Source organism: Carassius carassius, chromosome 25 (genome assembly GCF_963082965.1).
Source record: "Carassius carassius chromosome 25, fCarCar2.1, whole genome shotgun sequence".
NCBI classification, from domain to species: domain Eukaryota; kingdom Metazoa; phylum Chordata; class Actinopteri; order Cypriniformes; family Cyprinidae; genus Carassius; species Carassius carassius.
The window spans coordinates 6,386,058-6,412,937 of NC_081779.1; the positions used below are offsets into that span (position 1 = coordinate 6,386,058).

General features: G+C 35.0%; 1 protein-coding gene across 1 annotated transcript; it reads right to left on the bottom strand.

The window, feature by feature from the left end:
- Positions 1-1,330: 1,330 nt before the first annotated feature.
- LOC132104003 (enhancer of filamentation 1-like) lies at positions 1,331-26,880 on the bottom strand. Its single transcript, XM_059509140.1, has 7 exons — positions 26,738-26,880; positions 14,275-14,667; positions 7,787-7,885; positions 7,577-7,708; positions 4,727-5,809; positions 3,300-3,389; positions 1,331-2,484 (listed from the first exon to the last, which is right to left on the bottom strand). The coding sequence occupies exons 1-7, from the start codon at positions 26,747-26,749 to the stop codon at positions 1,939-1,941; spliced, it is 2,355 nt and encodes a 784-aa protein (XP_059365123.1). The 5' UTR covers positions 26,750-26,880; the 3' UTR covers positions 1,331-1,938.

Below are 26,880 nucleotides of genomic sequence, written 5' to 3' on the forward strand. Positions count from 1 at the left end.
CTAGTTTTTTGGGCAAATGAACCGTTTATGTGTGTTTAGAGTTTGTGTTGCATCGCTTCAATCTTTCTTCAAGGTATACCATGTAAAAGTAATCGGTTTTGCATTTGTAGCTGGTCATGAATTTATCAATTGAATGTTACGTTTATTTGTGGTGCTGCCCATTAGACTACTAGGCTTCCATTGAAAGTATCTTATTGTAAATCAGTTTCCCATTTGTTTTCACATCCTAACGATTAGAGCAGTTTGTTTAATATTAAAAGCATTTCTTAAAACTTACAAACAAGTAATTTCTTCATTTTTAAAATCATTTCATAGAAACCTACAGTTGAATGAATTATGGAACAAATTGACACTGCTATATGTAACAGCAGTGTGCAGGGAATGATCCATCAAAAAATGTACCCATTAGCCACTGGTAATGGTTGCTGAAACTGGTGCACAGCTGCACAGAACCGCAGAGCACCTGCTGCATGAGCTAATGTCCTTCATCTCACCGCAGGCCCCACGCTAAATCATCATGTGCATCTGTTAAAAACATTGTTAGGTGAAAAAAGATGAGTTGGCGTAATAAGAATCCTACCAAATTAGATTGGGCAGACATGTGGTGTTCCTACTGCACATCTCAGAATGTTCCAGTAGGTTAATGTTAATGATGATATGGTGTGGCACTCTGTTCAGACCGTGCTTGACTTACTCTTCGATCCCTTTAGTATGGCATCTCATCATCGCCGCTAACCCACACGAGCCATGATACATGCTCATTTCATTACAGCCTGGAATGGAAAGTATTTGGAGGTCCAAAGAGATGGTTTGGAAAGCTCACATCTAAGGTCTTTTTCTTTTCTTTTTTATCAGATTATATCTGTCAAATTGGATCATCTGATAATTCTTTGGGAATTATGGGTCGGTGGGTCATTGAGTTATGTTATTGGAGGGGTGAAAGCTCTTGGGAAAACATCTTCCTTGTTTCTGCCAGATTTCATGTTCGTTTAACATGGTTTACTTTGTTAGCTATGCTGTGATAGCAGAATGAATCTCATTAAATCATATTCAGGTCACATTTCACCACAAAGCAGAAGGAAAAAAGGAATTAATGTATATCTTTGCACGAAGACATTGATTTTTAGCTGCATTTAGATTTTTTTCTTGCATTGTGACATTCTAATAAAAAAACACAAATATTAAATGTTTTACTTTAATAAAATAATTCAGATTTCCCCCCCTTTTTTTATAAGCATAAAAGTAATATAACAAATACTGCCATGATGTAAACATTTTTTTTTACAATACAGTAATGAATTTTTTTTCTTCTGCATAATAATAACAATAATGGGAAGAGAAATGTTTAATTGTCATAAAAAATGTTCACAATGCAGAAAATATGAATCATTCTAAAACAGGCATCAAGAAAAATATAATTTCCTTTTGATTTTGGGGTAAGATATGACTAGGAGCACAGTTTTTAATTCTTCACCTACCATAAATGTTCAAACAAAAACAAGGGAAACCATTTCTATAGCAAAGACAGAAAAATCTTTTACTTTGTTTCTTACTGTTTTCTCTCGGCAGAGTGTGTGTCACACAATACAGCACACGTACAAAACAAACTATTTCCATTTTGTAGGTTCTGCTGTTCAGTAATAATTAGCAGTTAAGGACAACTTGTGTAAGGTGCCTAATACAGAAAACAATCAACAATGTTTACAGTCACTCTACAGACGCAAGTCTCAATCATTTCTATTCATACAGTTAATATTATTATCATTATTATTATTATATAAACAAATCTACACAAAATATAGAGCCAATATTTACACAGAGTGGAAGAAAGCATGAATATTTACAAAAGACAACTTTCAGTGATGCATCTATACGTGTATAAATATATATTTCTAAATGAGTTTTTGTTCAGAAGTTAGTGACATCATGCTGATGACATCACAATCCCGCCATCTGTGAGAGCTGCACTTTAAATTGTTGCGCCAAGTGCGAGAGGTCCGTCACACGATCTACCATTTCCTGTACAGCGGCCGTGTTGGGATAGTGAAGGGCTGCTATTTTGGTGGTGCCTACGACTGTCTTTAGCATCTCGCACAGCATGTTGCTTAAGTTCATGACGTGATTTGCCACTTCAGCTGCCGAGGCTTGTCTCGACAGCGTGTCCCCGATAAACACGAGCTTGTGGGCGCTGAGAATGACGAATTTGCCATGCGCAACGAAGATTCGTGGAGGTTGCCCAGCCTTTACACAGCCGAAAAAAGCATCTACCGCATTCAGCAGAGTCACAAAGTGCTGTTCACATTGGTCCGCATAGAAGGTCAACAGCTGGCGATCGCGCAAACACATCGGAGCTCCGCCTCCCATGGAGAAACTGGAGGAGGAGTCTGAGGAGGAGCCTGTTGAATGTTGGTGGGAGATCCATTTGGTGATGTCGTTCTCTACCGGTTTGATCACTTCCTGTTCGAGCTGTTTGAACTGGTTCAGCTGTTAAGTGTGAGAAAGAAATTCTGAGTTTGAACTATTTAAACTGATTATTATCATAAAGAAAAAAAATACAGAAAAATAGTGCATGTCTTTACTGGTGTACCTTTTTAAACAGTAAAAAACGAAAACTAAACTAAATAACTAATATTTAAATGCCTACCATATTTTTTAGGGATAAAAGTGCACCAGTTAAAAAAAAAATATATATATTTATATATACAAAAATTAAAGAAAAAAAACAATTACAATAATAAAATTAACTATATTATGTAGTTTGTGTCCATCTCAGAACTAGTCTCTGAAAAAAAAAAAAAAAAATTCTTCACCTGATTTTGACATATCCTGCTTTAAAACAGCTGAAGAATGTGTAAAGATCTTATAGTTCATATGGGCAGCTCTCTTGGCTTAAGCTGACATGCAACAGGAACCATTTGCTATGCTGGTTGTGCTAGGAGAGAGTTGAGATCTGCATCTGTGAAGCTGTTATATTGAAACTGATATATGATGAACAAATGGACCTCTGCCTAAGATCTCACATGATGGAGTTATAAATTGACTTGGTCAACAAAAAGCTTTCACTTGTGATGAGCCATTTACATTTGATGTGTGAAAAAAACAAATGGTTTCGCCACCCTGTTCTTTCATCTAACGTGTTCACAAGTTAAGTCATATTCTTCTGGCATTTCTATTCTTATTAATTCTGAGGTTGATAAAGCATCTGCCATGCAGCATTTCTGCATTAATCATAAGCTACTTCCCTGTCGATTGTTGACTTAAACACAAGCGGATGACGTTTATGTGACCATGACATTTACCTGCTCTTGTCCGAGTTGGACTTTGCTTTGTTTGGTGATGTTCTCCTTCTCTAAAAGTTCCTTCTGTTGTCGTTCGAATTCATCTTTTCCCTGTGAAAATAACAAAAGGTCAGTCAGAAGCAAGTTGAAACTTTTTGTTTCAAAGCAGATACTAGTGTCTAAATCCACCAGTGAACAGCCAAAGGCCACTGTGGTATTAAACTTAGCCCTTTTTAATTCAAATGAGAAACTCTGTCTTTATTTGTCTTGTGAACTTAATTTGAATAAGCAGTTTCTTTATTTTCTTCAAAACCCTGTTCTGGCAGCATCTAAACTATCCTCTTTTAGCCTTTTGCTTGAGATTGGCGTGCTCAGATTTTAATCCCAACAGCATGTCACTTATAACATGCTCAAATGTAAGGGATCTCGTTCCTAATCTCTGCGTCCAGGATTAACAGATAATAGACTGAAGCACATGGGCTGTTTTAAACAGTTTTGTGCTGTAGACCTTATTTTGTAGCATGCAAATCTGATTTTTTTTTTTACATTCCCTATTTGATTTCCCAAGTGTCTTAAAGCATATGTTTGCAGTGATTCCTTCACAGGCTTTTAGTTTTAAATTAGTTTTAAGTATAATATACTATGATGGTTTCGTTTGTTGCATTGTCTGCTATGCAAACATTGTAAAAGTCCAGTCACAAATAGAAAAACATGGGCACTAACAAAACTGATTACTGACTTGGCAAACGTCACTAATAAAACATCAAATAGTTGTGCAATGCAATGGTTTTTAAAATTTAGTTAATGAAAAATAATTTTTTTTTTTTTACTATTCTTTCTAGGGATGCGCAGAAATTTAAATTCTGGGCCAAAGCCAAAGATTCTGGATGCACTTGGCCGAAAATGGAAATTATTTTATTAAGTAATCAAAAAAAAAAAAAAAAAAAAAAAAAAAGTAATACAAATTTTGTAAGACTTTTTAATTTAACTCAATAATTTTAATGATACTGAATTAAAAAAAATACAAGCCAATAAAATAAACACACTTTTATTGAAAGTAAAAATTTAATTGGACAGAAAAAAATTACAATTAAATATCAATATATTATTTTTATTCAGTTCTATGCAACAGAATTACACTACAGCTGTACTACACAATGTTCAGATGAGTAGTGCTATTTCAAACTGGAACAATTATACTACATAGACATTTCCTGCTAACTCCATAAAACAAGCATACATCCCTGCATTAAATCCCTTTTCATTTCTTTTCAAAGACAATCTGCATTTTAGATATGAAGATAGAATGATAGATAAGACTAGAAGGAACGATAGATACAACGATATATAGATAGAATGATAGATAGAATAAAAGATAGATATAGATAGATAGATAGATAGATAGATAGATAGATAGATAGAGATAGATAGATAAATGTGCTTCTCACCTGTAGGTGGACATAGTCATAATCTTCCATCCAGCTTTTAACACACTTCTCGCTGTTCATGTTTGCTTTGTCATGTGATACAGGGAAAGGTTTGGTCTGGGCTCCATAACTATCATCCTCTGTTGGGGTGCAAGTAAAGGGGTGAACGATGCCTTCTATTGGTGCTCTTCGGAAAAGCAGCTCTGCGCTGCCCCCTATTGTTGAAGCCAGCTGCTTGGTATCGTCAGGCACCGTTCGCGACACCATTACAAAACGTTCTAGTTCGTCACTCTTGTTTTGAAGCTTGGCGCCCATTGCCAAAATATTAAGTGCCCAGCTATTGTTTTCTAAAGTTTGATGTGTTTGTTGAAGAATCTGATTGGAATCTTCTAGACGTTGCAACTGGCGTCGCAACTTAGAGTGCATTCCTGGATCGGACAACATTGTGGCATTCGCAGCCGCTCCACGGCCAAATATGAGAAAATCTGCGAGCGCACACTTGACCCGCTCCAATGAAATGCGGACCTCATTAGTGTGATGCTCCATGAAGCTGTACGTTCGCCAATGAGGCGATGCTGCAAGAGTTTGCAATGCACAAACTGAAGACTCCAGATCATGCTGAAGGCGACTCAACCTTTGGACAGCGGAGTCTAGATCCAAAGCTAGACGACCCTCGGCAGGTGATCCGGCGGAAGAAGAGGAAGTTGACATACCGCTGCGAGTGCTTCCCGTGCTGGAAAATGACAAGCGGTTGACGCCTTCGGTAACGTCACCGAGCAACCGAGTATCTCCCGGTGGAATATCGTAAACTGACTTTTTTCTGTCTCTTTCAGTGGAAGTGTGGCGGTTCTGTGGCATTCCACGTGGAATATCATAAAGTTGGCTGGCTGGAATGTCGTAGATGCCAGCGCTGCCGTTCATCCCCTTTTGGGACATCGGCTCAGAGCTGGGAGGGAAATCGTAGTTGGAGCATGGTGAAGCTTTGGAGAGCGACTGTGGTGGAACATCATATATACCTTCTTGCTTGTGCTTCGAAGGCTGCGGAAAGTCATAATTCCCTTCGTCTTGCGCAATGTTATTATGACAAGGTGGTGTGGAGTACACCTGTGGGAGTGAGAATTTGGATTAAGTACTCATTTACTGCAATATTGATACACCAATGCCAGCTGACAACTGCTACATGTTTGGTTACTTGCTACTGTTGCCTTTGGCTTGCTCAGTTTGGGTCAGTTTAACAATGCCATTGCTCAGGTTTATTATGCCAAACACTATACACTGTCTTCTGTAGAGCTAACTTTGAAGTTATTTCATAATTGATTAACTTTGCAGCATTGACACTGTTATTGAACTGAACTGAAACAACAGTGACTTGAACTGAAGAGCACACTCGTCTTCTGTAGAGCTGCTTTACAGCTGAATCGAATTGTTTCATAATTGATGAACTTTATAACATCTGCACTGTTGTTAAATTACATTTAATCAACAATGAACTAAATTAAGCTGTATAATGACAATATTAAATTGAATGGTTTCACAACTGATGCATTTTGGTACAATTACATTGTTATTATCATTATTATTTCTATGGTCATTAGTAAATTAACTTAGATACTGCTTATTTTGTGCACTGCATTTTTATGAAATGTTGTGTAACCTTTCCCTGTGGTATTGAAAATAGTATTGCATTTTAATATTTTTCAAGGTATTGCATCTAAATTGGAAATTCAAAAATTGGAAATCTTGACAACAACTAATAAGCACGATAATAAGACTCAATATGTTTGAGTCGTTGACAGCCTAATAAGTCCAGTTCTGAATTTCATGGAAGTTCTGAATAGGACATGGAAAATCCTGCTATCCAGCCAAAGGATAAAACCTGGCATTGACCTGACAGCGTTATGGGAGTACATGGGGCGTACCAACAGGACACTGGTCAGTAAATAAACACAGCGGCCTGTAAGTGATTTCTCTCAAGCATATCTTTCGAAGTGAGTCCAGGTTTCTGCAAACCCTAATTAAACACGACTTTAATAATAGACTTCCACATACATCCAGTTTATTTCAAACTAACTCAAGGCACTGCACCACATTTCACCAGGAGTAGCGGTGAAACTTAAGAGGGGCTTCAGCACAATTATTTCTGTTTTGACCTCCTTGCAGAGTTAAGAATAATACTCTGACTCTGACTCCAACATTGCTGGCAACCTAGGCTTTAATTTGCTAACCAGGGGAAAGTATTAAAAATCGGAGTATTTATTTCTTGTAAAATTTCTGGGAAATAATAGTGTTCGGTTACAAGACAAAGAACAAGGGTTGCATCAGGATTATTATATTTAACTAAAACGAAAACAATAAAAAAAAACGTATTACTTGAAATAAAATAAACATTTACCAAAACAAAATATAAATACTTTTTCAGCAAGTTGCAAAGGCAGTATTTTTAATTTTTTATTTAGTTTAACTAAATTAGTTTATATAAAATCATACTAAACTTTACTAAAAGTACCAAAATAATTAAAACTGAACTAATAATTAATAAACTAATAGACATAAATATACATAAAATATAAATACTATAAAGAAAATATCAAATTAAAGCTAATTTAAAATATTAATATAACTATAATAGTATCTCAATGATACAAAATAAATACTGGGCAGCATATAAATATATTTTTATAATTTGTTTTGACACCTTTGACTGTTTGCATCAACAATTTTGAAGCAAAATCAAATTTATTAACCACCAGATGGTGTAGCACAAAATATGTGGTACAAGTTACAATGCTAACATTTTAAACAACTCATAATTTGCATGTGCTATTTTTCGTGACATCATAATGAACCTTAAGAACTGAAGGATTCTTATACCCCTTGTGATGCTGGCGGTATGTCATACAGTCCTTTTGATCGCAGGTCTTGGGAAGGAGGGGTGTCATAGAGGCCCTGGGATCTAGGAATGTTGTGCTGTCCAGTTTGTTTGCTTGCCGGAATATCGTACACCTGTGTGGGTGTTTAAAACGTAAATACAAGTTTGTAGACATCTATATGAGTACATGTGTTGTTGATAGTGACACTCACCCCCTGTGGACGAATTGGAGGAACATCGTAGAGGTCATGAGATGAATCTGACGCAGGACTGTAAGCGTATGTTTGCCCTACGCGGACTGGGGTCACCACCTGAAACAAGAATGCATACGTTAAAGCTGGAGCCAAAATGGAAATATGTCATATAAAGTGCTATTGACTTAGGAGAAGTTGAGCTTGAAAACACTCTACAAAAAAAAAAATAATAATAATAATAAAAAATATTATTCAAATGTTTACTTAATAAAATATATACTGTGTGTATATATATATATATATATATATATATATATATATATACACACACACATATATACATATGCATATATGCAAATAAATACAACTTAATAATTTTACCTGTAATGCATAATAAAAAAAATTAAAATAAAATAATACAAATAAATTAATAAAAAATAATTTTATAAAAAGTAAAAAAACATTTAGAAATGCAAAAAAATCAATTCATATATAATTTTTTAGAATTAATATTATACTGTTTTCTATTAAAGTAAAAAATGATGCCTCATTTAAGCTCATTTTTTGATCACAAAAAGCTGTTCAGCAAGAATATACTGCGGCAGATTGCAAAATGGCTACGGTGGAAATATGGTGCATTGTGTACGTGACTAGATTAATGCAACTGCAAACAGAAACTCTAATGGAGTAATCTGTCTCACATGCCTTCTCGCTTCCGAACATTAATATTTGTGTCATCTTGTACATTTTGAATCTACCAGTTCTCTCTATATTCCTCCAGTTTTCTTTACATCTTTTATGCTCTATATCCATTTTCTGCAGCAGACAAACAGAAGCATCTTTGGAATGTACTTTGTCTCCATTCGTTCTTCTCCAAACTCTGCCCCCTCCTCGTCCTAAATGCTCCGCTAATACACCACACACCGCTGTCACCACACAAGAACACTCACGGGTCACTTACAGGTCTTGAAAATGGGAACCATACTGCTTCCAGCCCGAGAGACTCTAGATCTGTTCCAAAAACTAGTGGGTCGCCAAGCAGTCTACCACCTACAAAGACAGCTGCTTTCCAGCCAAACTGAAACTTCATTGATTCAAGTCATTGATTTGGGATGCTCTACATAGGCAGAAACTCATAGAAATTATTTTTCTCACGCAAAGTGGACAACTTAAAACTTTAAGCATTAAAAGTTTATAATATATTTGTGTTTATTTTATATCATTATTGTGTGTTTGATTATTATATATTACAGTATATTTCATTACATTATATATTTATTTGATTTAAAATAACATAAATATTAAATAAAAACACACATATATATGATAATCTATAAATATTGTTTATAAATATAGTTTATAATAATTATACTACACTAATTGCTATATATATACATTATATATATATATACATACATACACTTCTATTTCCTTTTTCTATTTCTTAAATTATATGAATGTAAAATGACATATACAAACTATATATATATATACATATATATATATATCATATATATCATTTTTTTATCATATAAATGTTCAATAAAAACAGATTTAGAGTTTTCATTTATATCATATATATAATTTAGAAAAATAATATAAAACAATAGAATAATAATTATGTGTAAATAATGTATGTGTGAATGTAACTAAGCAAAACACAAAGCCTCTTTAAGAGGAATAATTTTTCTGTTCTCGTATTCTCTCTCTCTCTCTCTTTCTCTCTCTCTCTCTCTCTCTTTCTCTCTCTCTTCTCTCTCTCTCTCTCTCTCTCTCTCTCTCTCTCTCGCTCTCTCTCTCTCTCTCTCTATCTCTGCAATAATTGTGGCATGCAGGACATATGAACTGCAGTATCTTCATAAGCGAGGTTGGTAACTCCCAAACCCACTATCTATTTATCCAAGCTGCCTTAAACTGGAAAAATGTCTTTCTACGACAACTCGCACTCATATAAAGCGCCCCTCCAGACACACGGTCTTCCAGAGATGGTAACGTCCAGATGGTTTTCATAAGCGGGACCGTCACACTTTTATTTTTACTCTGTGAATTTAGGTGCGCATCCCTGTTCATAAATCAGCACTATGGAACTGCAGGTTCAGCATAGTTCACCAATTACCCAGATCTCCCGGCCTGTTCCCATCAGTAATAAATCACTGCTTCCTAGGAATCCTGGGAAAATGAAGTGGGAATAAATGGAGAATGGGGCACGTCAGTGGTCTGATCAGTTTCACACTTGTAGGAAACAAATGATATTTTAATTTTAATATCATATGGCTTATTAATTTTATGCAAATATGATAAAATAATGAATAAATCCATCCAGTATTACCCAAATTACACCTCTGCCACCTGGAGGGTCTAATCGGAAATGAGTAAATGTGTGGTAGTGTGAGGTGTGAACTGTGACCTCTAGGCAAACATTCTCTCCCGCTCAGGTGACTCCTTCCCCGGATCCCGTTACACCCTGACTGGCTGTTAGTGACTAAGTCCGGATCACTTTTGAACCTGAGACCGACCTAATTGCTGTAGGAGCCTCTTTTTTGTCCTTGGAGAATAACAGCGCTGAAAACGCAGCGTGACATAAGAGTGTCGGTATGCAGCGTTTAGGTGAAAGCTGTTCGAGTAAACAAAGACTTCCCTGAGCAGCTCTGAGTCACGTTTGACAAGTAAAAAGAGCTGGAAAATCATTTGGTTGATCATTAGGAAGAAAGAATAAAAAAAACAACTCTCTAGAATCATCTTGAATATTCCAACTTGATCTGCTGTGTGTCTCTCTCTCTCTCTCCAGTCCCTTTACATCTGTTCTGTTCCTGTGACTGAAAAAGCTCCATCCTATTAATAGTTGAACTCATCAACGAAGGCAATTAGATTTCAAACCCTTAGGGATGTCCCATATGATGGCCATGAAACTGAAAAGCACAAAGACTTCCTGCTAATTTAGGAGTATTAACATAATGCAAGGAGCCATAATTAATTTTACATCACATGGAAGCATTCAAACTCACCCAGTGATTTATAGATGCGCATTGAGAGAGGGGTTGGGGGTTATTATTTAAATGAGATGCATCAATTATGCAGTGACCCTCATTCCAGCAGTTTCTCTTTGATTAATAGTAGGCCTAAGTAGGCAGCAGCAGCAATAATAAAAAAAAACAAAAAAAAAACAGAAAAAGTCTAGTGGGAAATGCATGAGGAAATAAGTTACCTCTCCCTGAGCATTTCCTGTTATCTCTGCAGGAGGGAAAACACAGCCATGTGTCTCACACTAAAGAGGTCATGGCATCTCTTCTGGGTCAGATCACAGGGGCATGTGACAAATAACTTAATATATGTATATAACTATATGTTGAATATTCACATTACATAAAGATAATAAATAATTCAGACTTTTAATCTATGTATAAAATATCATTTTATTTAGAATAATTTTATGTATGTGTGTACATATGTATAATATAAAAGAAAATAAATATATAAAACTATTAAATAAAATGATTATTTGATTATTTACATATTATATGAAATTAAATTTTATACATTTTTAAATAAAGGTTAATATAAAATAATTTATATAAATTTACATATGTATGTTTATATATGTATAAAATAAAAAAATGACAATGTTATTAAATAAAAATACATTTAAATTACATCATTTATTTTATATAAAATTTTATATAAAAAAGTAAAATAAAAATGTATATAAAAATAAAATAAAATAATAGTTTATATATAAACTTAAAAAAGAATACAATGCATATTTAAATATTAAATTTATTCATTTTAATTCATTTGTAAATTTAATTTTACTTTTATGTATACATGTATACAATTTAAAATTACATTATTAAAAAAAATATTATATTATTTAATAAAAAAAACGATATATATATAAACCACTAAACTAATGTTTTAAATATATATTACAGACATATATTACAGTCATCTTCTAAATAATTATAAATGTTTACAGAAAATACATTTAGATTTTGCATATTATAAAATTATTCATGTATTAATTATATATATATATATATACACATATATATAATGCTTAGTAGAAATGAGGAAGACAAATCTAGTTGCAAAGAAACTACCAAGTGTGAGTCACACAAATAATGCTCTACTACTTTGCGATCTTGTCCAGGGTGTGGTGGCATGTGATCGGCCTACACTTCCAATAAATCTTTACGATGTCTCCTGGAGACTGAGGTATGCAACTAAAAACGTGGACTAGCCGTCTGAGATATAGGCAGAAAGAGGAGAACAAAACCTAGTTAGTGGAAATAACAAACAGCCTCGGCCCATAGAGTGGGCAGAAAATTATGATTTATTATGTGACTCATAAAGAAACGTTAATCTAAAAAATCTAAAACATTCCACTCGAGTCTGCAGATGTCGAAGCTCCGAATTTTCATTGATATGGATGTACAACTGTGTGTATGAAGTCACAAAAAATTCATTACTTCACAAACAGCATCAATCTGTTGTGTCAACAATACGCGGGCAGCAATGGGACGAGAGATCTCATCTCTACCCATAAGGCCCGGCTGTGTAAAGGACATTGTGTGGTTGTGTAAATCTCAGAGATGGCCCTTGCATGAGGCAGGCTCTGGCTGGCATGAATAGTGCAGCTGTGAGCAGCTTTGGATCACTGTACTCTTCAGGTCAGGCGGGGACAGAGCCGCCCTCCTCGAAAAAACCAGACTTCAGCAACCAAACCTTCAGTGTGTCATTATGTGCCCAAATCCTGTTTTGTGCCAGCAACAAACACTTCAACCACAGGCATAACAGTACTACAGCACAAATAGACACTTTCTGGATTCAAATGAAACATTTGAGAACTTAGAAGTTCTAGAATTAGACTTAGTATGAAACATGTTGTTTCAGAATCACCATAATTACAAGACGACAACTTAGAGCTCTCATATATTATTTGTTTGGCAAGTCTAAAAAAAACTAAAATTCCATTAAACTTTTTTAAAATTCCTAAACTTTTTGTTGATGATAGAAAATAATACTCTGTAAATTAACCCTCCTCATCAGAAATGACTTCCTTTTTTTTGACATTTTGTCCGAAAATGCCAGTTAATGTTGTCACACTGAACTAAAACCTGCTTACTCCTAGGGTATAAGAACTGCTCAAAACAAGTTGGATATTTTTTTTTTTTTTTTTTACTTTTTTGGAGTTGTCGCCCCCCCCCTTGTAAACAGGGGTTCCCAGGTCAAATATGGCTGGCCTGCAAAAAATTATTTATATATTACTTGTTATACTATATTATTCAATCACAAAAGTAAAGGTAGACATAATGCAAATTAAATGTCATCTATCAGTTGTCACATGAATTTCTTTGTTTGCTCTTGAACTTCTACTAGATTTCGAACTTCTTTGGCTGAACTATGAAGGTCAGGATTGCATTGCCAGTAAGCACACACAGACGCAGCAATGAAGAACAATCGACATGGAAAATCTAAACTGCACACTAATCTGATCAAAATCGCATCACCATTTACAGCAATAGTTCTAAAACGGGGATCACTTTTACTTTCAGCACAGGAAGTGAGAGCAGGAAGGAAATGGTTGCTTCAGTTGCACTTTCCACTATGCCACACCTTCGTAATGCACTTGATGTCAGAGGAACGTCAACTGAACATTGCATTTACAGATGTGGGAACACCCTCTTACCTCACTCTTATAAGAGCTGGTCAACTGTTATGCCACCCTCAGGAAACCAACAAACAAGGTGTGCCATTTCTCTGAACACCACCAGACAAACCAGCCAGACAAACCTCGCTGCAGACAAGACAGTCCCTATATCCATGATCATTTAAGGTGGACCAACCGAGCACTCCTGATCTCAGAGACTAGTAGCTCCCTAAACTCTCAATGTCAAAAACAGAAGCTCTACTTTAAAGCGACGATCCCAGACATGACCTCAGTGTTATGAGTTTGCCTGAGTGATGTTTTCATCTTAAGCTTATGAACACAAGATCTGTCACAGTGCCTGTATTGAAGTGGCAAATTGGAAAAACAGATTAATCTCAATAATATTCACTTTTGATTATCATCCGCAATATGAAATGTAAAGTTAATCATACTGCAGTTCTTTAAAATGAAATATTTAATATTCCAATAAAAGTAAATATCTGAAACAACGTTATAGTAAGAAACAAATAATAAAATATGACTTGGGTTTTTGGCCCAAATCCTGCAGTCTTATTTTGTGTCTTGAGAACTGCCAGATAAGCTGACAGTTTTTAAGAATGACACAAAAATCCCTTTCCTACCACTGACATACACTTTCTCAGCTTGTTCAGTAGCCTGATCTCCTCTATTTAGTTTTCCATCATTCCATCCAAAAAAAAGCAAGAGCAAAAGCATGTAGTGCATGCACATTAAAGCACTACCCTAGATGAACTTTTGACCTTGTCAACATATTTCACAAGTTCACCACAAGTGTTATCATAAAGTGAGAAGTGAACATCTTTGCTGTAGTTCAGTTTACCTTGTTGGGAGTCCCATCTACAGTCAGTGCGCTTCTTTGTGGAACCTGGTACACGTCTTTAGATGGAGGGATCTGGTAGATGCCCTGTCCCTGTGGGCTCTGGTGGGACGGTGGCACCTGGTACACACCCTGAGGTGTGAGTGGCCTCTGCTGGAGGGCGTGACCCTGTGGGGGGGAGGGGGATGCAGGCGTCTGTCCTTCAAACATTGGTCCGATAAGCAGTTTGAGGCGGTTGCCGGGTGCGATGCCCTGGCGGCCGTGGAGCGAACAGAGCCACCATCCCTCCAGACCGCCAGTGTTCTGCTCAATGACAGTCAGGATGTCACCCTTCCGGAATGCCAGCTCTTCCGGAGATTCCGGGACGTTGTCGTATAGCGCTTTAGCCATTAAATTCTGTAAAGAATGAACATACAATAATTTATAATGGTGCTTGCACTCATTAAGGCGTTTAACATTCCAGATTTTGCATGAGAAAATTCTCACCATAACTGCTAGCTGGCTCCAGCATAATATGATTTGTTCAGTATTATGACAATCATTGAGGCATGATCTAGGCATATTATATGATTACATAAAGTGATTTTTGGACTTTTTCAGCGGGTTCTTGTGGGCTGCAATATAAAGCGGTTCCCTGTAATGTCACAATTAGATGTCTAAATAACATCTGTGTAACTCTATCTGTTTAGTTTGGTGGCTTGCTGGGAGTTCCCTTCAAAAGAAGCTTTTTCATCCACTGCGTCTCAATAATAACTGAAACTCAAACTGAACGTCTGGCTGAGTCGAATCTACATTGGACTAGAACAAATAATCAGAAAATCCACTCGACGACTCCATAGCCAAAACATATTTCTTTGAGGGGCCATGCTGGAAAACCATTTTTCTGTCAATCATTTAAAAACCACTTTGAGAGAGAAAAAAATAAAAACAAATAAAAAACAGAACAGCGCTGGCAGAATTCAGGTCATATTGTGCCAGGCCACAGGATATTACATATTTCATATCACATTCTCTCATGTAAGATTGGAGTTATAAAACAATATTACACAGGTTTAGTGTGTATGAATTTTGAAATATATTTGACCTATTTTACATTCAATTTATTTTTCAAATTCTAATAATATTTTGTAATTTTAAATACATGACACTCCCATTTTTAAAATATATAACATATTTTATTATAAATCAATCAATTAGTTAAGATATTCAACAAAAAAAATACAGAAAATAAATGCAATTTAGATTTAGATTTAGATTTAATTTATTTCTCTTAAATTACACCATTATTTTTCATAATGGCTTAACCCTCAAAAGCCTATTGTATCATATTTGATACAATACTTTCTATAAAACACGACTTTTTAAAATATTTCGTTTAAAGGTTCAATAAACAGTTCCATTTAAAAATAAAATATTTTTTTTGTTATTATTATTTCATATGTCAGGCTTTATGATAATAATATGGTAATCATACAGCACCACTGTAAACATTTAGGACATATATTGATAAAAACGAGATTCTTAAGCTTCAGTTCCACTTACATTGAAATTCTAACAACATGCCTTAATTTGGAAATGTAAAAACTCAGTTCTAATTTGGTAATTTGGGATGTAATTTAGTGGTTGGCAGAAATTGCTTTATCTTGGCCAAAATATCAGCCTATCAATAACACTCCCATGGGCCAAACACAAACATTATCTTCACTTTGAGCAGTGTGTCTCTCAGCTTTTCTTTGGGTTCTGTCTTAGCAGACTTTGTGTGCCTTCGTCTGCTTTCCCACAATGCTAAGTAAACCAGTTCCCACGTTCAAACCTTCCTGTTTGAACAGCATCATTATCTGTGATTGGGCGTCTGGTCGCATGGCTATTGTCTAACATTCATGGCCTCGGTCACCCGCATTAGGGCATGACAACATCCCCTGCTCAAAGAACCACGGCACACTAATACAGTGAGCTTAAGAACATGACCTTTAAGGGTCACCAATGCCATTGTCTAATAGGAGCGTTTGGTGTTCAACTTTTAGCATTCAGACTGTTTAAGGCTTATTTGCTCAAAAATAATGCAAAAAAGAATTCACTGAATGGGAAACAAGGCAGAGAATTAAACAATGCATGAGAAAATCTTAAGTCGAATCACTTAACCACTTAATTTTATTTCCAAGTTTAGTTGTAGTGTGTACAAACTTTAAACTGATGCTTTATTACATTTAATGAGATTGCATTATTATAACACTTTGAAAAAGCCCTAATGCTTATTATGAGCAGTGGTATTGTCAATAGCCGTAGTAAACATCACTAACTAGTTTTTATTATACTATTATACTAAATATATATGTGATAACCATTTTTTGGTCTTCTCATCTACCCACACACACAATGTGATGTCTGTAAGCAGAACTGATCTGGAAATATTTCATTCAAAGCATTCACTATTGTATCACAGCAATACATGTTTCCTCTTGTGCAAAGTTTCCATGCAAAAAGAAGAAATTAACTTCAATACAACTACAGTGCAACACTTTTAGAAGAAGTACTGCATTTCTAAAACATTTGACATGTATCTTACAGCAAACCCTGATCTGTAAGACCACCCTAAACTAGCCATCATCTACCTTAGACTTTAGAAATGACTGTGGCAGAAAATATGCGTTATCTACATCCAAAATAAATTCCAGTCCTTTATGACTGTGATAACTCAATCTGCAATCTCACTGCATGGCAACAGACCTAAACAGAGATGTTGGCCTCATCATAAAGTGATCTAATCAGCGGTTCATTCTTGCCCCACTACACGCGACACACTACCTGTCCTGATGGTCTGGGAAAGCCCAACACTTAAATGTTGAAAAGACTTCCTGAAAGTGATCCGTAACTGAACTGTAAAGCTACATGATGTAGGGTATTTCATGGACTCTCATAAAACGTTTGGCCATTTTATAAAACACTGGTGTTTTACATGGAAAGAACCAGATGTGTCCAGGTTTGCCCAGCAAATAATTCTCACTGTCTAGAAGTTACCAATTGGTGCAACACCTCAAATTTACAATGTTGACTACAAATAGGGTATTATATAAATAATAAGGGTTATTATAGTTAACAAACTAAAACCAAAATTATAAAGGTTACTTAAATGTTAACTGAAATTACAATAAAAAGTAATACTTAAAGTACCATGATATCTGCTTAAAAATAAAAATAAAACATTTCTAATTTTCTTTTAGTTTATTTGATTCACTAAAACAACTAAAACTGAATTACAAATGTATAAAAACAATACAGACATTTAAAAACAAAACAAAAGAAACTAATAAAAAGGACAAAACCAAAATTACTAAAACTGACTAAAATTAGAAAGAAAAATGAAAAAATGAAAATAAAAACATTTAAATTATTAATAAGAGTTATAATAGTATTTCAGTGATACTAAAACTGATTCAGGACAAAGTTATTATTTAAATTCACAAATAATGCTTAATTTAATATAATTAATGTTATATATTATAATGATGAGCAAGAGTGACACACATTTGCAAAAAAAAAAATCATCATTATTGATATTTCATATTATTGAAATTCAAAATAAAACACTTAAAAATAAAACACTTAAAACACTGATGTATTTGGGAATGGCTAAGTTTAAAATTGGATGGGGTGCGAGTAGGGTGCCTAATTTTAGCTTCTCGTATCCACACCTGGACCAATGCCTTTACATCAGCTCTCCGCTCAGAGACATTTGGGAAATTCATGACTCATTCGGTTCTAAATGAAGATGTTTTTTTTTGTGGCGAGACAGTTTGTGCTTGTAAAATAAACCCTCTGTTGAGTAATACGTGCTAACCTGCACAGAACTTAAAACCATTACACAACAAAAATTACTATCGTATGGGAGAACCTCCCTGCTTCTTAAGTACACTCTCATTTTGTGGTTTTTGGCATTACTCCAGTAAAATCATCAAGGCTGATTATGAAAGTAAGTTAATGAGCACGTCAAAACACTAGTGAAAAATTCCCCCAACAATGCTGCCAAAGTCACCAAAAAACTGCAGAAATCGAAACCCTCAGGGTACAAAAAAAAACCACTGTGTAAACAAAGATCATTAAATGGTCTCGGCCAATAAGCAAACCCCCTACCTTGCGAAAAGTGGTGTGTTCCTCCAGTGAAATGGAGTGGTGTGAGAATTAAGGCCAGCTCACTTTAACGTTCCCCTGGAGGGAGGGTGGTGTGGGTAGGACTGGTGAACCAGCACCTTTTACCCTCATTTCACTCAAATAAATATAGAAGATAATTACCATAATGACTCTAATACAGACCTGATGACTCAACTTGGCTGTTGCACTAAATGAACTAGAGTGTGGTGAACAAAGGGGACATTCAAGGGATTGGTTATGATTATGTTTACTTTAGATAATTCTTGAGCTAGTTTGTCTGTCTTGACATCTTAATGCAATGCGTCATGTTTTGGCAGAAAAGATAGTTGCATGTGAGTTTACATGCAACTAACCCACCTTTGACAAACAGACGGTGACAATAATAGCAGCAAAACGTGATCGATAATTCATGCCCCAAGCCAAAACACAATAGTGCTTGATCAATGCTCTAATTTGATGTACAGTAAGTTACACATGAACAACTAAAAGCTAGAACATGCATAAAAAGAGATTGTGGATGTTTACAGAACATTTTACGTAACACATTATGAATTAAAGTGATTTTTAATTTGTCATATAGCATGATGTAGCTGATATCACCATTGCAAAATATATTGAATTCAGTTTCTGCAAATACTAACATCTCATGAAAACAGGTCATATTTCATCCAAAAAGCTATAATAAATAACAATTAAATAACATTGTGCTTAATGAATATTCAAACCTATTTTGGACCATTGTGATTTTTTTGTGTGAAATTATATAATTTAAGAACATTTCACCTCCAAATTTCTTTTCCCTATATTATTATAAATATTGATTATGTTAGTGAGAATTGGGGTCGAAATGTTTTTGTCATGAAAATAATGTCACAATACAAAACATTTAAATATATGTCCTATAGATTTCATTTTCATTAAGCAAAACATAATTTCTAATTTATTTCTTTTGATTTTGTGTTGAATACGACCTGAACATATTATTGACTGGTAGTCTGATACTGTGAGATTCAATTGATAATAAACAAAAGATTTAACAGTTTTGGCACAAAAATATATAGAAACTTCAGTGACAGTAATAAACTTAGCAAATAGCAGCTTGTGACAATGCAATGATCAGAAGTGTAAAACAAATGCAACAAATTGATCTGTAGTTGCAGAATATTCACAAGCATGTGCATGAGAGTAAAATCTGATTTCAATCTGATGGTTTGAACGCTGACACTCTGGAAACTCCCACCAGGGGGGGGGGTTAAAGTGGTTTCACTTTGCATCTGACCAATACATAAAAGGCTGCGAGGGGACACAAAATAAAGAGTTGTCTCATTTCAGTGATGGCGTGATGTTAGTATTAGTTATCCCTCCCTTTTCCTCAGCACTGTGAATCAGTGATCGCCCACACTAAAGCTGACAACATGACTTATGACACCAGCAAAAAAAAATAAAAAAAACACCCACCAACCACCTAACAAACACACCAAACAGAGTCCAGCCAACATGACAACCTCAAAAACTCTAATCATAAAGCACAGCCTTTTCCTTTAACACCTTTAAACCACACTAGCGTTTTGGAGCAGTTGCACAATTCTGTGGTTAGATTTGGTGTTCAAATGCTGTAGGCATGGACATAATAAGACTTGTGGTGGCCAAAAACTGGCAACCTTTCACCATAATTACTGAAAAAAAGACCCAGATTGTTGTAGGTGGGGTGTAATGACATTTACACATCTAATCAGTGCAATAAACACCTAGTTTAACATCTTAGTGGCTTATCAAAGAGACAGTCTTATTTTGCTTATTTATTCTGTCATTACAAGCCTTGCTGTAACTAGAAATTCAGCCCGAAGCTTGTGTTCAGCTTGGCATCTCAAAATGAAATAAATGATAAATAAGTACTGTAAAAATGTAAATAGATTTAAAAACAAATAGTTTCAAAACATACAGCTGATATATGAGAAATATAATGCTATAGCTGTTGACTTGACCTTGTTCCTTACATCAGAACATCAGGGTCTTGATATCAGTATTTATTAGTTAACATCGGCGAAACACATTTTTTAAATAGGCACTGTCTTTTTAAATAAACTGCTGATTTAAGTTTTAAAAAACTACATTCTCGCCTGAAATACTTTTAAACAGGGCTCCGAAACCGGAAACGAACGAAATTTTGACAGGAACAGAACCAGAAACGAAATCAAATTTTATAGTTCCGAACAGAATCGAAAATTTGAAATGGCCGACAACCGGTTAATAACATTATTTTATCGTTCCATTTAATATTTGAAATTTGCTGTCAACCAATCACGAATTCCAGTAGACTCCGGCATATGCAAATGTGACTGAAGCCAACGAGTGAAATGTCCGCTCAGCTGTGAACTCATCATAGGAGAGTCTCAATGACAATGAACCGCCTTCAGGGCCGGATTAAGACCAAATTAGGCCTGATGACGCAGCGCAAAAATTGCCATTTTTTTCTCGGCGTTGGTGCATGTGCATTCGACACTCAAGTACCAGCATGCTTAGCCTTCCCTGCCCAACTGAGGACTAAGCGTTAGATCTCTATTTTTCCTTTTCTTTTTGAGTAAAGAAAATGCTATACTTTATTATTATTATATTATTATTATTATTAGGCAAATAATATTGTTTTTAAAAAAATAACGTTATTAACCAGTATTTCTTCCACCCAAACCGGTTACGGAATGGTAATAATATCAGAGGAATGCAGAACAGAAACGTTAAAATATCGATACTGCTCGGAGTACTGATTTAAAAACTACATTTCATGACACAATAACAGTAATATTTTGAAAACCATCCAAATAAATGGTGGTTGAAATCACAATGCTGCGTGAACTCAGCCAATCAACATGTTTAGCGCCCAAATTCCGCCCCTGAAAGTTTGCAAAACCTTTGAAAAAGTACTACCCCACAATCAGGGACTTTCTGAGGGGCAATTTACCCAGAACTTTATTCGGTAGTGGTCCGAAACAGATAAGCAGTGCATGAGCTTGCTGTAAATAACTTTCAAAGCATTTTGGGTCAATAGGGCAAGCGTGTTTCACGCTGACATGTCTAAAAGAAGCAGAAAAACATATGTCATCAGAAACCACTGTGTGTTACAAGATTAAAAAACAGCACAAGAAAAAACTGCACCTTTTATTTATTCAGTGAGCTCACAAAGCAAAAAATTTACATTTAAAAAAAATGTAAAAGGGAAAGATAGTTTATGGTGTATAGATTTATAACTATATATAATATTAACAATATATAGAAAAATTGCCAAAAGTGTGTATTTTTCCGATAATACTTTTGGCAATTTTTCTATATATTGTTAATATTATATAAATATTTTTATATATTTTCGATTTTGTAAAAAGTATAAATACTATATCAAAAATATATAATCAAAATGTTTTAAGTATATATTTTGACTAGGAAAAAAAGATTATGAAAATATATAAAAAGACCAAAAATAGAACACATTTTTTTTTCTTGTTTTCTAAAATAAAATAAAATTGACTAAATTAAACACATGAAGAAAATGTAAAATTAATGACAAATTCATACAGAATTTTCCAATTATGTGAACAGCTGAAGCGGTCAGTCTAAATAGTGATGATTACAAGTAAAGAGAAGTCACAAAGTTCAAGGGAAACACACTATCATATCACCTTTATTTGCTTCCCTTGTTTGCAGCTGTCAAAGTTCCTCTTATCTGACAGTTTGCCATCCCACCATTGACTGATAATCACTCTAAATCACCACAAAAGGCAATCTATCCTCCTTTACATCAATCTCAAATAGTTTACACTTCGAGGCAAACAGACTGTTGGCTTTCTTTTAGTTTGTCTGCTATTTTGCCAAAATTATGATCTGAATTCTAAAGATTTGTGTTCATGCATTGATGCATGAATATAACCACAAAATCCAAGCTTGAAGAATAAAGTTTGTGTTTCACATATCGGTCGAGCACTAATCTGAATATTAGCAGGATATGTGCTCCTTAACATCTAAGTATGGTTCTGAAAGGTACACAGTTCCTTTTTTGATGCATCTTTGCAACCCCCCCCCCCCCCATGTCTGTTTATGCAGGAGGACTCTCAGCTCCTTCAGAATCATCTCTTTTCTTTGTCCATGTCTTTCAAACAGGGCAGAGCTGTGCTGTGGATCGCTGGTTGAGACCTGCTCTCTGAATATTCCTTGTTCTTACCCTGGGGAATGTGGAATGTCTGCTGAGAAGTGTTCTTTATGCACAATACCACCACGATGAGGTCTACACACACACACACACACACACACACACAAACCAAACACACATTCACTCACACAAAAGTCTTCATACGCCAGTGTTCTCAAATAGATGGAAACTAGAAGTGATTTTAAACTTGAAAGACCTTTCGGTGAGTTCCTTTACATTTAATAACTTCCCACACGCCTAAAGATAAACGTTATTGCTCTTCATTGAGTTCTCTGCTGCATTATCAATCTTGTCTCAGCATCAGCTAAAATTCTTCTATAGATATAATGCAAATGAGACGAGTACAGAGCTATAAAATTAATATGGTTTAGATAATTAGGTTATCCATATAGTTATGTCTTCTTTATAATTAGGACAAATCTGATGAGAAATGTTTGAGTTCATATCGAAAACTCTCACTTTTGAGTGACTATTTTGGCAAATGTTTCCAAAACACTAGATATGTCACAATTCTAAAAAGAAAATTCAGTAATTGGAGATATAAAAAAGTCTGACTTGTGAGATATAAGCTTTCCATTGTGAGAGAAAAAGAAAACAAATTAGAAATAAAAAGTTGCATTTACCTTTTAAATTATTTTTTTATTCCATGGTGGAAATAAACTACCGTAGATGCATGTGAGATTGCTTAGGTCATTTATCTACTTCTAAATTCTGAGAATCAGGAGACTTGTTTCATTTGGTCTCCATTATAGGAATGAGAGAGATCTTTGTTTTTCCTGTCCCGTAGAAATCACTGATGGTAACTACAATTTTATCGTTCTAACACACAAAAATAAGTCACTAAATCACAGCTTAACCTTTCTCTACCTTATATGTCACATTTATTTTCATTTCAGTGAGGCAACCCACTATCTTTTTCTCCTCAGACACATTGAGAACAATGTCAATTTCCAAACAAAACCATTGACTTGAATTACAGCCTAGAGAGAGAAGGAGAAGAAGAAGAAAAAGTAGAAGAAGAAGAACAAGAAGAAGAAGAAAAAAACAGTAGGTTTACTTCACCTAATCAGTTCTTTGTGCTTGTCAGGCTATTTGTGCCACAGTTACATAAGAGTGAAAAGAAAGCAGGAAAGAAGGGTGCAGAAGTTTGAGTGCTTCAAGGAGTGGTCGGCTCTCATTTCGTGTTCTCCCGAAGGAAAATCTATGGCGTAACAGTCTAAAACTGTTCCCAGATCTCAATGTCTGTTAAAAACAGGCTACAAGAGCTCTGAAATCTAATAAGAGTCAATAGGTCTGCTTGTTTGGGGATTATCTGTGTTTTATGTATCTTCTCACACCTGCTGGAAAACATAACTGACGTCGACAGGCCTGCGTTCTGACTGACCTTTGTGATGAGTGACGTCAAGATGTGGACCATGTGACTGAAAGATGAGGCCTGTTTAGTGTCTTCAATGCTCCAAAGGTGGAAAAACTGCCCTCGTAGGAACTTAATATTTAACTAGGAACAGTACTTCACCTCATGGACTGTGTGAGGGACTTTCTTGATACCCAAAAAGAACCACTTGAGAAAACTTGTTTTTTTAAAGACTTTTTTTGGTGGAAGTAATCTCTAATCTTGAGGACAGGTTAGACTGAGGAAGTTTGGACATCAGCTGTCTCTCCACTCTGTTAGGTTTGACAGATTAGTTATCAGACCGTGAACCGAGAACAGCCTGTGTGGCACTCAGAGTGATGTACATCAGTCGTTCTGCGTCAGAAACAACAACAGCATTATCAGTTTGCCCCTGTGGCCTTGACCCTCAAATACCCTGTGGTAAAGGTACTCCACAAAGTAAACCAGTCTCTGAGGCAAAGATGCTTTAAAAGTTTCAGAAATGCCAGCAAAATAAAGGATCTATCAATGTCAATAGGAGATAAATGGAAATCTGCTCTGTTTTAATGTGACTACCTCTGAAGTTATGGGGTGAAATAGGTAATATTTCTCTCCAAAATCAAAAGGAATAAATGCATAATGTTTTTCTATAATGACTTTATATTAACATTAATAAAAAATCTATCTATCTATCTATCTATCTATCTATCTATCTATCTATCTATGTGTGTGTGTTTTATTATTAATTAATGTATTTATTTACTTATTTTTTATTTGTATGAAAAAATATATACAAATATTGTAACATATATTATAATAATTAATAAAAACATTTTATATATAGATATGACGATAAGAATTATTTCTTTAAAAATAAATATTATGCATTTACAATGTTACTAAAATATTATTTTTTTCTTTATTATTATTATTCTGTTCTTTTGACTTTTCATTAAATATTATGTAATCTGTAAAAAGTTTATTGAGCACCAAATCAGCTTGACTGAATGATTTCTGAAGGATCATGTGACACTGATGACTGAAGTAATGGCTTCTGAAATTTGTAAATGTATTAAAATGGAACATATTTATTTTCATTTTTATTTATATTTCACATTATTACTTTATTATCGCAAATCAAATAAATGCAGCTTTGTTGAGCGTAAAATACTTTGAAGTACATTTGAGAGAGATACTGTAGAGGAATCCAAACAGTCTGATATGTGCTAACAGTCCGTGTCTTGCCAAGTACTCCACATTCCCCAGATAGTGAGAAGCAGACAAAAGCATTCCGTTTAGGAAGAGCCATTCGATCCTTCCAAAGTAGGAAGCAAATCATCCCAAAGGGCTGAAAGCCTCAAAGACTATGCAAATGGGAGGGAATCGCACCCAAGAGCCAAGTTTCTCCTGAATGAAAAGCTGCCCCACGCTGTGTGCACATAGGCTGGAAGTACAGATTTGGCCAAAGTTGAGACATTCTTTCGGTGTGCCCCAGAATCAGCTGATAAAACTTTTTAAAGGAAGACTGCTAAAATCGCTGTCTGTTTTACACAAAAAGTAGCTTAATTTTGTTTAAAAATGCAATATTTAATATAATGAAAGTGAATGGCACCTGAGACTGTCAAGCTATACAATTATGAAATAAGCATCATAAAAGTATAAAGTGGGGTGATAAGACTCATGCACTACATTCCAAGTGTTCTAATATCTTGACATTCACCCCAGCTTTCATGTCATGTTCATGAGAGAAGCAATAATTTGTGAAATAACTATAAAAATAAAAAATGTAGTAAAACATTTCTAGGTGAATGATTCCTTTAATACTTAATGTTAATAACAATCAAAATACCATATGAGTAGAAGTATAAAGAGTTCATTAATTAGTCTATTCATCGTTTTTGAATGACATCTATAAAACAAACCCTCAGAAAACAGTCCCAGCAGTGTAAAGGGCAATCTATGCACAAATCAAACATGGACATGCACATAAAATCCTGGAGTGGTTTTATTTTCTGTCTCCACCAGGAACACTCAGTATAACAGCAACCCTGTTACTCTGAAAAAAATGCATGCTGTTTGCTTTAAAACATCACATTACATAATCGCAGGGAGGCTCACATTGGAAAAGGGGCTGGAGACTGGGCTAATGAATGGCCCCATATATCCTCAAGTGGCTCTGGGTAACTTGAGTTGAAAATGCAGAGTGTAAATCACATCATTTATCACCAGTCTCGCTACAATAGAGCTTAAGTGCTTTTGTGTCATGGTTGTAACAAATTATGTGATTTGCACTTTGCTTTCGGATCATACCAGCCATCCAATAAATGAATGGTTGGTTACACACGAATTACTGCTGTTCAGAGCTGGAGCCAATATTTAACTAGTGAAATAGCATTGGTTCTAAGAGGGAAGGATGCTTGAAGCCCATCCTCCATTGAATTTACTTAATTTGCCCATTTATAATGAACATTCATACAATAATACACACATCTATCTATCTATCTATCTATCTATCTATCTATCTATCTATCTATCTATCTATCTATCTATCTATCTATCTATCTATCTATCTATCTATCTATCTATCACAGTTGAAGAACAGTTGTGCTTTCATTTTAAAAAGTCATAGAAATCCCACCCCAAGTTCAATAAACATGTAAATTCTACACATTTTATAGTAAATGACTGATTTCCGATTTTAGTTTACGGAAATAGCGCATTTGAATGAAGACTGAAGAGTCACTTACTTTGTACTTCATCTTTGTGAGTAACTTACTCCGCTCGTCAGTAACTCCAGTAAGAAACAAAATCCGAGTTCAGGTCAGACGAAATTCTTCTTTTAACGTTTAAACGGGCTAGACGCACCTTTTGCCCATTTTTTTGCTATGTA

Excerpts from the sequence above, each read along its gene's own strand:
- LOC132104003 (XM_059509140.1), bottom strand. Across the intron at positions 7,886-14,274 it reads TAGATGGGACTCCCAACAAG|GTGGTGACCCCAGTCCGCGT; the intron begins GTAAACTGAACT and ends TTCTTGTTTCAG. Across the intron at positions 3,390-4,726 it reads ATGACTATGTCCACCTACAG|GGAAAAGATGAATTCGAACG; the intron begins GTGAGAAGCACA and ends TTATTTTCACAG.